The sequence below is a fragment of the Zalophus californianus genome, chromosome 16, assembly GCF_009762305.2.
Source record: "Zalophus californianus isolate mZalCal1 chromosome 16, mZalCal1.pri.v2, whole genome shotgun sequence".
NCBI lineage: Eukaryota > Metazoa > Chordata > Mammalia > Carnivora > Otariidae > Zalophus > Zalophus californianus.
Genome location: NC_045610.1, coordinates 45,546,781 through 45,562,907, shown reverse-complemented (window position 1 = coordinate 45,562,907; position 16,127 = coordinate 45,546,781). Strand labels below are relative to the sequence as shown.

The 16,127-nt window shown below is 43.9% G+C and overlaps 1 protein-coding gene across 7 annotated transcripts in view; it reads left to right on the top strand.

Moving 5' to 3' along the window:
- Positions 1 to 16,127, top strand: part of KANSL1 (KAT8 regulatory NSL complex subunit 1) — a 180,245-nt gene that overhangs the window by 160,276 nt on the left and 3,842 nt on the right. For 6 of the 7 annotated variants that reach the window (XM_027625437.2, XM_027625441.2, XM_027625435.2 and 3 more), the window contains 5 exons: positions 5,916 to 6,087; positions 12,017 to 12,199; positions 12,689 to 12,877; positions 13,218 to 13,366; positions 15,765 to 15,886. In XM_027625437.2, coding sequence (XP_027481238.1) covers positions 5,916 to 6,087; positions 12,017 to 12,199; positions 12,689 to 12,877; positions 13,218 to 13,366; positions 15,765 to 15,886 — 815 coding nt within the window. The remainder of the gene's footprint in view (positions 1 to 5,915; positions 6,088 to 12,016; positions 12,200 to 12,688; positions 12,878 to 13,217; positions 13,367 to 15,764; positions 15,887 to 16,127) is intronic. The other variant, XM_027625442.2, reaches the window with a different exon arrangement.

Sequence of the window (16,127 nt, the reverse complement as noted above, 5' to 3'; positions counted from 1 at the left end):
TTTTTTTTTTTTTAAGCATATGTATTCTTATAGTTCCAGGATGACTGGTTAGATACAGACAAGTTCATGGTTGATATTGCATTGCATTCCGGTATTTATTGTTGGTGGTGAAAATTCTGATGTCAGTTTGTCATTCTTTTAGTTTATCTGTATCTTCTCTCTAGTAATTTAAATTCCCCAACCCCCTACTTTCAGGTGGTTTTTTTTTTTTTATGTTTTGCAATAACAAAGGGCATACTTAGATGTATGAATTAATTTTTAGCCACTTAGGGGCTTGGTTTGCACCCTCATTCTGAGAGTTCTTCTCTGTCTTGAGTTTTGAAAATTATTATTTCTTTAAACTTTTCCTCTTTTCTCCTCTTTACTATGGAATGTCTATTTATATGTAGATTGTTGTAGATCTTGTCATTCTCTCTTCTATATCTCTTTTTTTAATACTTCCCATTTCCATCTCTCTCTTGCTCTGTTCTATTCTCCGTAAACCTCTGTGACTGTTCCCTTTATTCATCAGGTTTTTCTCCAGCTGTGTTTAGTTTACTATTAACCTGTCAGTTTGGTTTTTTGTGGGTTTTTTTCTTTTTTTTTTTTAAGATTTTATTTATTTGAGAGAGAGAGCATGAGCAGGGGGGAAGGGCAGAAGGAGAAGCAGATTCCCTGCTGAGTGGGAAACCCAATGTGGGACTCTATCCCAGAACCCTGGGATCATGACCTAGGCCGAAGGCGGGCACTTAAATGACTGAGCCACCCAGGCACCCCAGTGTGTGGTTTTCATTCAGAATTTATTTCTGGTTACTTTTACATTCATCCTTTTTTTTCATCCTTTCCTGTTCTTTTATGATGTTCATTCCTTCCTTTATCTGTTTGAACAACTGTAATGTACTTTATTTTTTTTTTTTCTTAAGAGAACCATGTAAGTATGTATATATTTGCCAATGGCAGAGAACATGAGGTTTCCACATCTTTGGCCAATATACTTACTTTAAAATCGCTTTCAGATTATTCCATTTCCAGGGGTGCCGGGCAGTTTCAGTGGGTAGAGCATGGGACTCTTGATCTTGGGGTCCTGAGTTCGAGCTCCATGTTGGGCTAGAAATGACTTTTATTTTTTTTTTTTTTTTAAGATTTTTATTTATTTATTGAGAGAGAGAATGGTAGAGAGAGAGCATGAGATGGAGGAAGGTCAGAGGGAGAAGCAGACTCCCTGCTGAGCAGGGAGCCCGATGCGGGACTCGATCCCGGGACCCCAGAATCATGACCTGAGCCGAAGGCAGTCGCTTAACCAACTGAGCCACCCAGGCACCCTAGAAATGACTTTTAAAAAATTACTCCATTTCTAGTTTATTGAGGACCAGTTGTCCCCATTTTTGCATCTGCTGACTGCCACACATCAGTCTGTGTTTGGTCTGCTTTGTAATCTTTCACAGTGAGCTCACCCAGGGCAGGGTGAGCAGGGCATGTTTTCTATAGGAGTCTTGTGTGATCCCTAGACTGTGGAAGTGTCCTTAATGCACAGTTTTCTATTGATCATCTTTTCCTTTTTTTTTAACTAATTTTTTTTTTTTTAAGATTTTATTTGATGGAGAGAGAGAGCGAGAGCATGAGCACGAGCAAGGGGAGCGGCAGAGGGAGAGGGAGAAGCAGAATCCCCGCTGAGCAGGGAGCCCGATGCAGGGCTCGATCCCAGGACTCTGGGATCATGACCTGAGCTGAAGGCAGACGCTTCACCGACTGAGCCACCCAGGCGCCCCTAAACTAATTTATTTAGAAATACCACCTTTGCTACATATTAAGCTGTCATGTATACTTTGGTCTAGTTCTCTTTCTGTTTTTCTGTAGCAGACTATTTTAATTGCTGTAACTTTAAGATATTTTGATACGTGGTAGGGCAAATCACTCCCCTCTATCTTTGCTTATCAGAAATTTTATGGGGACTTTTCCCTTTAGCATATATTCTTTCAGTTCCAGTTTTAAGATTGTTTAAATCTTATTTGCCTCTTCCTTCCCCAACAAAACCTTACTTAGATTGCAGATTAATTTGTAGATTATTAGTAGCTTTAAAAAGGTTTGTGTTTACAAGTTTTAGTTAAACTTACTCCAGAATATTTTTTATTGTTACAGTCAAGAAAAGATTATTTTTTTTCACTTGTATGTTTCTAAGTAACGGTTATTTTTAAGAAGGTTGCATTTCAGAAAAAGACCTGAGGTGAGAGGAATAACCATGGAAAGGCCCATGATCTGGAATTTTGCCTGGCATATTGAGGAAATAGCAATGGTAGAGTGAGCAAGGAGAGAAGCAGGAAGAAAAAGGAAATGAGGTCAGAGAAGGGATAGCAGTGACAGATGGTATAAAGCCTTGTGTGCACCATTTGCAAGAACTTTGGCTCTAGTTCCTTATGAGATGAGGAGCCATTGGAATGTTATGAGCTGAGGACTGGTAAGTCACGGTTACACCTAATACTGTATTTTGATTAGTTGGAAGGAGGGGTAAGCAGGAAAACAAGTGAGGAGTTATTTAATAAATTCATATGAGAGGGGTGCCTGGGTGGCTCAGTCAGTTAAGCCCCCGACTCTTGATTTCAGCTCAGGTCATGAGATCAAGCTGCACATCGGACTCTGCTGGGTGTGGAGCCTGCTTAAGATTCTCCCTCCCCACCACCCCCCTTTTAAGTCAGAAAAGATACTGACTTAGACCAGGGTTATTGCAGTTGAGGTTGTATAAAGTGGTCAGATTCTGGATACATTAAGAAGGTAGAGGCCGCAGGATTTCATGATTGGATATGGGGTATGGTAAAAGAAGGGAGTTTAGGATGAGTTCAGAGATTTAGGACTGAGCAGCTAGAAATTGGGAAGAGCAGGGGCTCAGTTTTGAACTGAGGTACCTGTTAAGACATCTAAGTGAAGTTGAGTGAGCAGTTAAATTCAAATGAAATTATATTAATTGATATACTAATATTGAGTAATCCTGATATCCAGAAATCTCCACTTGGCTCAGGTTTGGTTGTTTATATTTGTTATTTTTAAAATTTATTTTCTTACTATAAAATATATGTTGTGATTTTTTAAAACACAAATAGGTTCTGGGGCGCCTGGGTGGCTCAGTCAGTTAGGCATCTGCCTTCGGCTCAGGTCATGATCCTGGGGTCCTGGGATTGAGCCCTGTGTCAGGCTCCCTGCTCAGTGGAGAGTCTGCTTCTCCCTCTGCCCCTCCCACAACTTGTACACATTTTCTCTCTCTCTCTCTCTCTCTCTCAGAATCTTTTTTAAAAATTATTTTTCTGAAAGGACAATAGAATTATAATTTCTTTATGTTAGTATCAGCCATCTTAATTGAATAGAAAATTACCTCTTCTTTAATGCTTTTACTTTTACTTATTTATTTTTAAAGATTTTATTTGTCAGAGAGAAAGAGAGCACAAGCAGGGGGAGTGGCAGGCAGAGGGAGAAGCAGGCTCCCCGCTAAGCAAGGAGCCTGATGTAAGACTTGGTCCCAGGACCCTGGGATCCTGACTTGAGCTGAAGGCAGACGCTTAACTGACTGAACCACCCAGGTGTCCCTCTTTAATGTTTTTAAAGATTTGACCAGGGAAATAGACTTGTCTGAGCCTCTCCCTTATTTTATGCATGTATATGGTATTCCCTTATTAGATGGAATACAAAAATATGTAACATTTAAACATCACAGAAATGCATAATTTGTACATACTACATATGTACACACAGTTTCCAGTTTTTAATTTAACTAGTGCTTTTTTGAGGAATTCTTATATGTTTGCATTTCTTCCTTTTTCTCTTCATTAAGCCAGTCTTAAAGTTTATCTGATTATCAATTGGTCTGTTCCTGTCCACCCCACCCTTGAGGTGGGTTTAGGAAGAAGGAAAACTCCCAAAGAACAGCTCTTAAATTTGCTATTTCTGGCATCTATTTCCTCTTTTGGCAATTTTAGCTTTTATCTTAATCTCTTCCTTTAGTTTGTTATTTTTGCCATATTCTTTTTCCTCTACACCCAGTGTATTGGCTGTTGACTTAAGGGTATGTTCAGCCATAAAAGGGAATGTTCATTTTTCATATAGACAGGTAATTGATGCCATTGGTTAGTTTATGAGGAAAAACATATCTCCATCTTAAGATTGATTGTTTTGATTTTGGTTATCTTTTTCTAATCTTTTTTTAATGTTTTAAGTTTTGGTGCAATTTCTGGATCCTACCTAATTACCTGACTCCTCCCATTCATCTGCTGTGTGGTCTGTGGTTCTCATCTCTGCCAGCAGCTCTCTCTCAGCTCTGTCTCAAAATGTTACCTCTTTCAGAAAGCCAGCGCTGATAAACAGAGTGAGTGCAAGGGATATTTTTTCCCAAAACAGTACCAGTTAATGTCTACACAGTAGCATCATGTTTAGTTGGTATATTTCCCTTCCAGTGGCATCTACAATTGCAGCTTATTAAAATTCTTTTTACTTTAGTGCGAGGTGCCCAGTCTAACCTTCACAGGAGCTTCTTTGCATGCCACCCATCTATGTGGTTGCATGAAGGAGGCAGTTGGGGAATGTTGATAAAGACCATGTTGTTCTCATATTAATCTTTCTCCTGTACATGTGTGTAAAGGCAAACAGTTTTCAAGAGAGGTTTGTGCTGAAACCGAATGCCGCTCTTGGAGTTGGTGTAGGCTTTTTGCTAGCAGAGTTTCCATGCTGCCCTTTTGTTTTTATTATGATACTACCCTTGCTCAGAGCATCTCTTTTCATGGTGCTGTTCCACAAGCAAGTCCTTTTCTTCTAGGACTGGATGCTGCCCAAATGACTTTCTAATGGGTTATGATTTGGCACATGCCAGATTTGTCCATCCTAACACTAGAGTCTAGGAATCCTGCATTCAGCATGACCTCTGAAGTTTTCTCCCCAAAGCATAAAATTGTTTATTTAAAAAAAACCAAACAAAACTTTTTTTTTTTTAAGCATTTTTTTTCCCGCCAATATTGTCTTTCGAAGAGTTAGATTACATTTCATTGTGGACTTAGCAGGAGAGGTTATTTCTTAGCCTGCTTACATGTGTACAAAGGAAGTTTAATGGGAATAATTTCTACCTCCTTGAATTTAACATAAAGACTATGGTGTGAACACTCACCATTACCAAATTGCCTTTTTTTAGCTTGCATTTATTTATTTATTTATTTATTTGAGAGTGAGCATGGGCAGGAGGGAGAGGGAGAAGCAGACTCCCCGCTGAGCAGGGAGCCTGAGGCGGGACTCCATCCCAGGACCTCTAGAGATAACAATCTGAGCCTAAGGCAGACGCACTTAACCGACTGAGCCACCCAGGCGCTCCCAAATTTATTTTCATTAGTTAGGCATGAACTTTATAATCATGGATCTTAGGATAGGTTAAAATGTAGCTAATGAGTTCTGTGTAGTCCAGCGAAATTTGCCACCTTGTTTGAGACCACCTGAAAGTCTTTAGAAGGAGGTGTGAAAAGGAGAAAGAGAGGTGTGATTGGTTATTCAGGCTCCTAGGTGGATGAAATTGCTGGAGAGAGCAAGTCATGTCCATCTGGGAATCAGGCGCCAGCTGTTCATCTCAGGGACCGTTGAAAACCATCAAGATGGTGGAAACATTCAGGTTTTATAAGGTGTTCTCAGCACAGTTTCAGTAGCTTTTAAACTCACAAGTTTGGTACCTAGGAAGTGTTTAGGGCCCGGCTCCAAGTAACTGGATTTCATCATTGAAGAAGAAGCAAGTTTACTTAATTACTTTGAAGGTTAGTGTGTTGGAGAAAGGGGAGTTTTTTAAGAAACAATTGAACTTTTGGTTAGTAGTGGCATATAGGTGTCTAGAAAGAGTCTTCTGAATCTTTGGGATAATGAGAGAGGGCTGGGTTTTATCAGACACTGAATTGTCAGTTTTGTTTGGCTTTTCACAGGTTCATCGGAACAGCACAACGCGCTCTGGCTGTGATGTGAACCCATCTTGCGCACTGTGTGGCTCGGGCAGCACCGTCACCGTGCCTCCAGAAATTCACTACGAAGCCCCTCTGCTGGAACGCCTCTCGCAGTTGGACTCCTGCGTCCACCCAGTCCTAGCGTTTCCAGATGGTAAGAAAGGCCACAGAATATAAAGCTTACATGGGACTTAAAGGCTTCAAAGTGAAAGAAAACGAGCCAGGATCCTGGTACAACCCAGGTGCTATCAAGGTATCCGTTTCAGTCAACAGAGTCTCTCTCAGAATTTTGCAGATAGGGTGCAGCAGATCCACCAGACCAGAATGTGCCCCTGAAGGATTGCAACTTGCCAGGAGAGAGATTTGCCCCAGCCTTTCAAGTTGCCCCTGACCCTGAAATAAAACCCCGCCTAGCTTTGCTATCCATATGGTCCACGTTTTCTACTGAATATTTCCACTTTTCCTAGAAGTCACATGGCAGCAGGAATATTAGATCAAGCTCCTTCTTAGTCAAGGGAGTTCCGGTAACAGGTCCTGGAGCAGTTACAGGGTTTAGGTAGGCACAAAAGAACTTAGTCATTTGAAGAACAGAAAAAGGGGAGAGGATTTTAGTAATTTAATGTTTGATCAACTGTCAAACAGAAGAGGGCGTTCTCTAGGACAGGTGTTAGTAATGATTGTTCTTTATAAATAAGATTTTATTGGAACACAGCCATGCCCATTTGTGTACATCTTGTCAGTGGCTGCTTTTCTGCTAGATTGGCAGTAACATTACGTAGTTGCAACCCAGACTAAACATAGATAGTGTGGCCTGCAAAGCCCAAATTATTTATCATCTGTCCTTTAAGAAAAAGTTTATAAACTTTTGGACCATATGGATAGCAAGCTAGGCAGGGTTCTATTTTAGGTTGGGAGTGGTAGAGCAGTAAATAAACTTTAGAACACATCTTCCTGTGTACTTCAGATTCCGGGTTTCATTGGCTTTTACCTTCTCTTGCCATTTGGATTATAGCTTATATAACTTAAGGTTTTATTTGTATAGCATTTTATGGTTTACAAAGCACCTTTCTTATTTGCTTCTCTCAGTAATCTCATAAGGTGTTAACTTCAGTTTGGTAGATCAAGAAAAGGCTTAAAAAGTTGTGCTTTATCTCAGGCTAAATGGCTGATGAGTTTTAGATAGCTCTGGAATTCAAATTTGGGTCATCTAATGCCTGTCCTTCATTTCACTATATAATATGCTTCTTCCCAGCCAGATTATTAAGGGAAACCAGTTTTCTACCCATTTCGAGACTCTGACTGCAGGTGGAGCCACCAGGAAAACTGAGGAACATTTCTTGGGTTACTCTCGCAGGATCACAGTGTTGAATTGTATGGTCTCGTATTTGAATAAAGAAGCCTGAAGCCTGTAGTTATATTCTGATTCTGTTAAGGCCTCTTCCATACTCACTGAATGTCAGCTTATAAACATGGTGATATTTCTTTGTCAATAGCGTTACCGTATACAGTTGTGAATTGCCTTCCCCCTCCCCCAATCACATATGCTCAGACTGTTTGCCTCACAGACTGGTGCCCTTACACTTCCCTACTCAGTCCCTTTTCAAGCAACTATAGGTAGTAGCATTGAGGGAGAAAGGAAGGAAAGATGTGGAGACTCCTTTCTCTGGTCATTAGCGTTTTCACTTTCCTGCCTGCCCTTAAATACTTCTCTCTCTCTCTCTCTCTCTCTCTCTCTCTCTCTCTCTCTCTCTCTCTCTCTCTCTCTCTCTCTCTCTCTCTCTCTCTCTCTCTCTCTCTCTCTCTCTCTCTCTCTCTCTCTCTCTCTCTCTCTCTCTCTCTCTCTCTCTCTCTCTCTCTCTCTCTCTCTCTCTCTCTTTCCCTCCCCCCCCCCCCCCCCCCCCCCCCCCCCCCCCCGTCTCACACAGCTCCTGACCATGATACTGGGGTTTGGAGAAGAGAGTTGGTCATTAAATCTCCTTATAAGATTGTAAAGGAGAATATATATATATATATTATTATTTCATGTAGGATGTATGAACATAATTGCCTATGGATAAATCAGACTTTCTGTAGGTTGACCCGGGGGACACAGTTACCATATCTAATACTGTTCCCCTTGGGATAATTTTGCTTTGATCCAAACAAATACCACATTCAGAATGTTTGTAAACTGTAAGATTTTTCACAAAGATGTCCAACTCCAGAGGGCACCATTATTCTGTGTGAATAGCACTCCCTCTAAGTATTGAGATTTCCCATGTATCATTGTGTAGAATGGTAAGTAACAGTGAAGACTAGTGGCCAGCATGTGGGTCAAACATACATGCACCAGACCTGACCTCTGGGCCACCCTTTTACAGCCTGTTCTCTAGAAGATGCTTAGAGATGGCAGGATTTTCAAGTAGTTTTACTAATGTACCCTAATCAATTTGTTTGTGGGTAGGATGGGAACCAACTGAACTCTTAATCCTAGAGTTCTTTCTCCCCTGTTGACCACATCTCAGCCATTCGCAATAAGCGTGTCTAGAGATGATAGAATTTGAGGAGCTTGGTGCCTGGTGGCAAGGTGGAGGCATTAGGGTGTGATAACTCTTTAGTACTCCTAGGAGGGGGAACTTGTTTCCTTATCAAGCCAGTTAATCCTTAGCTTGGAAATGTAGAAGTCTAAAACCTTGGTGGAAGGAATGTTAACTTGAGTTTGAGCTTCATAAGAGCACCACCTGCTGGCCTTGAAGATCTATGCTGTTTTGAGAGAGCTTACCAAGACGGGTGTATGTGAGGCTACCACAGTTTACCAGCAGGAGGAGGAAGTGAGTATTTATAAAAACAACCCTAGAAAATTTGCTTGAGAAAATGGTGGAACATAATGAGCAGAACAGTCAAGTGCAACGTGGAATGTCAGACCCCAGTGAGCGTGAAGTCAAGGTCTTTTCATTTTGTCTGAGGAAATAGTAACTTAAAATGATGTTAGTTTCCTTCTATTTCCTATTTCCTGTTTTAACACTTCTGTTTTCCTGTTATTGACCTGATCAAGCATCTGCTCCTCTTCCTCTGATGATGGCACTTTAACGGCATGGCCTGTGCGGGTATGGAATGTGTGAAGTCTTCTGGCTGAATGGGTCCTTGTATTCTTTTTCATACCCTTTCATTGCTTACTTTCAGGTCCTGCATATCTAATCCGTTTCAGAGCTTTAGTGCAACATGGATCTCAGGTGTTATTACTTACCACTTAGAGCATGAACTTAGACCAGCAATTCCTCAGAGATTTTTGTTCATTGACTGGGGGATTTAACTGACTTCCTGTTCATTCTTAAAACACACAGCAAACTTCTAGCAAAGTATAGCAGCCTGAGTTCTTTCAGCAGTTTGTTATTATCCTAACTGCTTATTCAGTGGGTTTATAGGGGAAATTGCTCTTGATTCTGCTTAATACGTGAACTCCAGGGCACAGGGTGGTAGTCTCCAATTGTAGCAGCTTCTACTTCAGAGTGTTCAGGTGAGGGGAGGAGATTAGGTATGGTCCTGGAGTCTGATGTAATGTGTTAAGAATGGAGAGACTCGGCAGTCAGTCTAGTCTAGGAGTAACAAATAGTGTCCTCTCTTGTGCTTAACTCAAATTGATAGTGGCTTTCTGGACTCTATAATTTTTAAAGATGAATCTGAGGTCTTGGGGTACAATAGGGTAAAGAGTGTTAAGATTTTTTCGTTTTTGTCTGCAGCAGAGGAGGAGAGAGCTAGAGCATGTGTACTGGGATGTTCCTGCCTAGCTAAGTGGTTTGTTCTTGTTTTCGCCTTCTACTCAGTGAAGGAATTAGGACCTGAATCCAGGCCTACTTATTTCTAGTCTGGTGCTGTTTCTATTATAAATCAGATCGCATATATTCCTCCCTACCTCCTTTTTTCCCTGGCTTAATTTCCAGGTTTGGGAGAGCAATGACTGGGGAAGATACAAGGAAAAAATGAAATCACTAGGCTTCTGTTGTCCCATTATATAGACCTTGCCAATTCTTCTGTTGACAAGAGGTGTCCTGGGATATAGAGGAGTTGTTTTCCCCTTTCTGGGGCCTTTAGACATTCCAGCTTAGCCCAGCTTTCAGAGTGCCTCCAGACGGTGCTTTATTTCCTACACACCCTTTTCCCTAACCATTTTGAATTGCAGCAAAAAATATTTACCGTTAATAACCTCAACTCAATTCTTGATTGTTAATTAATGGGAAATCCTTTTTTTAAACATTTGACCTTCGTTGGGAGGGTTGGGGGGAATCAAACCATTTTATTGAGGGGCTTGGAGGAGTGGAAGGGCTGGGAACACCATGAGATCCAACATACTTGGTCTGGTTGGTATCTCCCCACCTTTGAGCTTGCTGAAAGCTGACGTTTATCTTTGAAGGTTGGGATAGGTGAATTTGTTTTTAAGTTTGGAAAAGAAAGAATGATTATGCAAAAAAATTTCAGACGACAGCACTGTCCTCACATACTGTATCTCAGTACTTGGGACATACAGCAAATGTTTATCTTTAAAACTTCAGGAGTTTTACTAATTTGTTTGACTGCCATAAGGTCCAGTGGTCTATTCTCAGAACTGGAAAATAATGTCTGGCGCTGAGGCTGCTTGCCCATTGGGGAAAAGCATCCCTGAGAACAGAACTATTTTATTCATTCAGGGATATATATGTTCATTCCAGACCTGAGAAGCCCAGTGTTCAAATTTGTTCTTAAAGTGTCATGAGATCCATGGTATATACTACAGGAAAGAGTGTTTAAACGTTTTTACACTGTAGAACTCCCTTGAAAAATATCCTGTACTCTACTTCTTTGCCAATAATTTGAGAAATCTCACATTCCACCTCAGAATTAAACCTCTCCGTTCTCTGGACCAAAGAATAATTTCATGGTGTAGTGGCTGAGAGTGTGGGCTCTAGGGTTCTACAAACCTAAGTTTGAATGTTGGTTGACTTACTAAACTGTGTATAACCTGAAACAGCTAATTCACCTCTCTGAACCTGTTTTGTCTTTTTAAAAAGGAGCATAATGATGCTTACATCAAAATGAAATGCATATTTTAAGTCAATTCTCAAGTATAAGACCTGTAAAATGAAAACTGTCAAACACTGCTGAGAGAAAATTTAAGAAAACCTAAATAAATAGATATACCACATTGGTGGATTGAGAGACTTGGTGTTGATTGCAGAACAGAAGGCATTTCTCCCCAGATTGACCTGTAGAGTCAGTGTAATACACGACAAGCTTTTTTGTATTTGAGTTTTTTGCAAAAGCTTAAAAGAAGAAAAAAACCACCAATTAAGGAAGAATCCACTTCCATTTTATCTGCAGTACTGAATGTTAGAATAAAGTAGAGAGACAGCTTTTAAGGTCAGAGAAAAATGGTTTCAGTCTGGAAATACTTTTTCTAAAGAAATTACTCAAGGACACATTCTTAGGAAAATAAAAAATGGAAGTAAGAAAATGGAAAGATCCAAGAAATGGTAAAGCAAAGTGGATAAAAATTATAGTTTAAAAGATTAATTTTTGATGTCGAATATTAACTAATCAGCGAAAAAGAAATCTCCAGGTGGGAGGGTGAGGAGCTAGGAAGGAAGGGGGGGGGGGGGAGTAATACTCAGTAGACAATAAGTATTTATTGAATGAATGTATCCTGATTAACTGTTAACAGTATTAGGTTTAAATGTTTTAGTCTCTGGAAGAATAGAAGCAGGGTGTTCATCAGTCTTTTAAACCAATAAAGTGTAACAAACTTCGTAGACTACATGAACAAAGAAAACTCCATTGATCTACCAAAAGGTGTTTTTAGATGGCGTATTTGTTTAACTTGAACATGTTAAAAGTGACTTGCTTTTGTGAATAAAAGAATGCCTTCAGTAAAGCTCAGATAAGCAGATCTTCCACAGGACAGTGCTTGCCCTGCCGGGTCATCCTGCCGCTGGGCACATAAAAGAAGGGTGTGATGTAGATCCTCGCCCACTGGAGAGCCCGGGTTACCTGTGAACATATCTCCCTTCTTGAGAGAGGAGCCCGGAGACCAGGTGTCTGGACTAACCTGCAGCGTTTCATCTTTCTTGCAGATGTTCCCACAAGCCTGCACTTCCAGAGCATGCTGAAATCTCAGTGGCAGAACAAGCCTTTTGACAAAATCAAACCTCCCAAAAAGTTTTCACTTAAGCACAGAGCACCCATGCCAGGCAGCCTGCCAGATCCAACTCGTAAAGACAGGCACAAGTTGGTCAACTCCTTCCTAACAACAGCCAGTAAGTTTTAGGGGACTCGGGAGTCGGCCTCCGGTTATTTCTCTATTCCTTTTATGTTCTCAAGTTACTGTTTTGCTGTGGCAGTATCTTGGGGTTGGGAGAGGCAGTTGACTGATACAGGTTCAGCTCACCATCTACTTCTACTTGTCTCGGATGTTCTCAGATGGACTTTGAAAGCTCTTGCAGACACCATGCATCTCGGGGCAAGACCCACAGTGCTGGACGAACAGCTAACCATGGCATGACATTGTTTCCATCTGTGGGCAGGCTGTCTTCTGTAGCCTGGAGTCAGATTTCTCTGGTTGAGGGCCCTGTGGGCTGTCTGGCCTGGCCTGGCCCTCTGTGCTGTCTGCTAGGAGCATCAGTCCCAGAGGACTCTCCTGCCCTGGGTGTCTTATCATTGGCCTAGAGAGAACTCAAGAGCTCGGAACTCAAATAAAAAAAGATTGAGAGAAGATTTCACAGCTCCTTTTCTGTTCCCCTCTTCAGAGCTGTCCCATCACCAAATCCGGCCTGACAGGACCCACAGGCAGCACTTAGACGATGTGGGGGCCGTGCCTATGGTAGAGCGAGTGACAGCGCCAAAAGCAGAGCGCTTGCTCAACCCGCCGCCACCTGTGCATGACCCAAACCCCAGCAAAATGAGATTGCGAGACCATTCATCTGAGAGAAGTGAAGGTAGGGCCAGGCCCGGCACCTCTGCCTGCATTTGCATCTGCTCAGGGCTTTCTGGGGCAGCCTGGGCTTCTCTTAATTGCCCCCAGCTTTGGGGTCCTTCACTTTCTAGCAAGGCAGAGTAGAGGGACCCTACTGCTTCTAAATGCAGGTCACTTCTGAACTGCTGCAGCAACCTCCGCCCAGCCCCCCCTACCTTCTATCAACCAGTCTGCTTCACCTTTTTATCCTCTGGGCTTAGAAAGCGCTTTGGCTCATACTGTGTCGCTGGCATTTGTAGCTTGTGCTGGCGGCAGGGCCGGTGAGGTAGCCACGTATTCCTCTTTGTTGTTGACGCCTGCAGTGTTCAAGCATCACACAGACATGAGCAGTTCCGGCTACTTGGCGGCCACCCAGCACGCCCCGCACAGCCCCTTGGTGCGACAGCTCTCCACCTCCTCAGACACCTCGGCGCCCACCGGCTCCAGCCCACAGGTTACAGCCAGCGCGTCTGTAAGTACCTGCGTGAGGTCGGCCAGATGGCCCCTTTGCAGTGACCGCTCCTCGGGTGGCTCTGGAGGACAGTGTAGGGAGTGGGATTGAGACCCAGGGTGTTTGGGGGGGCTCGGCCCACCACGATGTGTCGTCTTTAAGTCAGAGGGGTGGTATTTGACCTTCTGTTTTCCATGGTGGGAAGCTTGATGCTGAGACAGACCCTGAAGGTGGCCTGTGGACTATTCAAGATCTGTGGGGCTAGGTCTCACCCAGCACTCAGCAGTAGCATGGCTCTAATCCTGTTGGTTCCAGAAGTTCACCTGAGAGGAGCGGTAGAGGACCGGGACTTAGGAACATTGGAGGCATTCCATTTCCTTATTTTTACTCTCCCGGTGAGTGTAGCTGGAGCCCCGAGAACAGGCCCTGCCGTGAGGGGTCCTGGAAGGGAGGGGAGAAGGCAGGGCCTCGCTCCATCTCCGAGAGCTGTTGGCACAGCCATTCCAGACAAACATTTCCCGCTGGTTTCTTTCTCATACTTTAATTTCTCAGCATGTGCCTCCTCAACATGTGTACCTAGAGATTGTTGGTGCCCACCGCTGGGCCCTTTCTGTGGTGATTATGGTAATGTGATGGTGGTAATAAAATAGTCTTCACTGTGTCTGTTCTGCCTGCTTTCCCCACGTTGTATCATTCAATCCTGATAACGCCCTTTGAAATGTAGATCAGTGATACTAACGATTCTTACTCTGTAGGTGGGGAAGCTGAGGCTTCCGCCTGGTTAAGTAAACTGCTTAAAGGGTTGTTGTCCTCAGCCCACTCCCACCTCTTTCCCTAACAGCAGGCCCAAGAAGATTCAGGGAAAACACACACCTGTTTCTGCAAGCTTCACATTCATTCTTGACCAAGATGTAGGGAGAGCTCTCTCTTGAGGCTTCCATGAGGCACACTTCGGTAGTGGGGTGTGTCCTTTCAGCAGAGATGGGACAGTGGCAGAGGCTTTGGGGTATGAGGTCACTACGCCTGAGCTACAGAGCTCAGCCGGGCAAGATTTGCAGAGTTCTCTTCGACCATTTTGGTTAACCAGTTACCCCAAATTTGTAAGGCAGAGGCCATCTGTTCTCATTTGATAGAGAAGGAAATGGAGGTGAAAAAGACACTGTGGTAGGCTGAGGTGAGAGGCGACAGCAGCTCAAGTCCTGGCCCAGGAAGCGCTGCCTGTCAGCGTTCGCGGAACGTCCTGGCGTGAGGGGTTGAATCAATCCCGTATCGCCCTCCAGGAACAGAGAGCAGGGTGGTTAGTTGTAGGGGACAGCATCTTCCCCATCATGCTTCCCCAACCCCTTCCCTCTGAGCTGACCGCACTTGGGCCTTGGCCTTGAATTGCAGCCCCTGGGTGTCTCCAGCTGTGTTGCCTTGGCGGCAGCTGTGTCATCCCACTGTTGCCCTCTGGCGGCACCCCCCCCCCCCCCCCCCCCCCCCCCGGCCCCGGCCCCAGTGTGTGTTTCAGGGCGGGCTGTTTGCTATCTGGGCCCAAGCAGCAGGTGGACTTTTCCTGCGGCATAGAAACCAACCAAGGCCTTCAGCTCCCTCCTGTATTCCTCCTCTGGCCTCTGAGCTGCTGTAGATGCTCACCTCATCCTCTGTTACTGGACCCTTGTCAGTCTTCTTTCCTAAGAGTTTGATCTCAACCTGTAGAAGCAAGTCTCCGTTCTCCAAGAGTCTGAGCTGTGTAGCCAGGTCCAGGTCCTCTTCCTCTGTTTCCCTCCACTCAGCTCCACTAGAGCTAGAAAGCTCTCCACTCTTCCACAAGTATCTACTAGTCAAAAAGAGGGGAAATCCTGTAGGGCTGAGCAGATGGTGGGTACAGACTTAGCTGAAGAGTTCAAATCTACAAGGAAGAGGTGCTTTCATGATGTCCAAGGTTAGATGATCCATTGAGCTGGGCCTGTCCAAGATCTTTTCAGGATAAGGGAACTCCCCTTTCTAACCTGAAGAGTGCACTAGGCTTAGTGAAGCATTGGTTTAGGGGCTACTAAGGGTCCGGGTGATAGAGATAGCGAGGGGAAGCAGAAAGGACAACTCTGAAGGAGGGGGTAGTTAGGGTGTATGTGGGGGAGTCAGAACCACAGCACCTGACTTGAGGCCCCAGGGCGCTCACCCCTGCAAAATTCAGTAGAAGTCTTCTTGCGAGTGAGCCCATGAAGGAAGAGACTCAGGAGCAGGAGGCCCTCCTCGGGGCCACCTGGTGGCTCTCCTGAGGGGACATCCAAGTGGGAGGGAGACCTCGTCCCCAGTGCGGGTAGCGGGGCCCGAGGCCCAGGTGCCTGCGTGCTGGCTGTCCTGTCGTGTGTCTTGGGTGTAGGATTTGATGTTTGCAGAATTGCGCCTCCCTTTTAAATTCCCCTTTGTCTTACAGCAGCCAGTGAGGAGGAGAAGGGGAGAGAGCTCGTTCGACATTAACAACATTGTCATCCCAATGTCTGTTGCTGCCACAACTCGGGTAGAGAAACTACAGTACAAGGAAATCCTCACGCCCAGGTAGAGGCCCTCGCTAAACGGCTCCGCACCATGTTCTTCCCGCTACCGCCTTTTCCCCTCTTTGGTCCCCGAGCTTTGGGTCCTGGCCTTAGGTTTTCTCTTCTCTTTAAGAGAAATTCTTTCCTGATAGAAGTGAAACTTTCTGCGTATCGTTCTCTCATTCCATTAAGAAGAGTACCAGCCAGACCTCTGGCCATGTGCCGGCTCTAGCCATGTTTGTTTGACAGCACAGTGTGTTTGC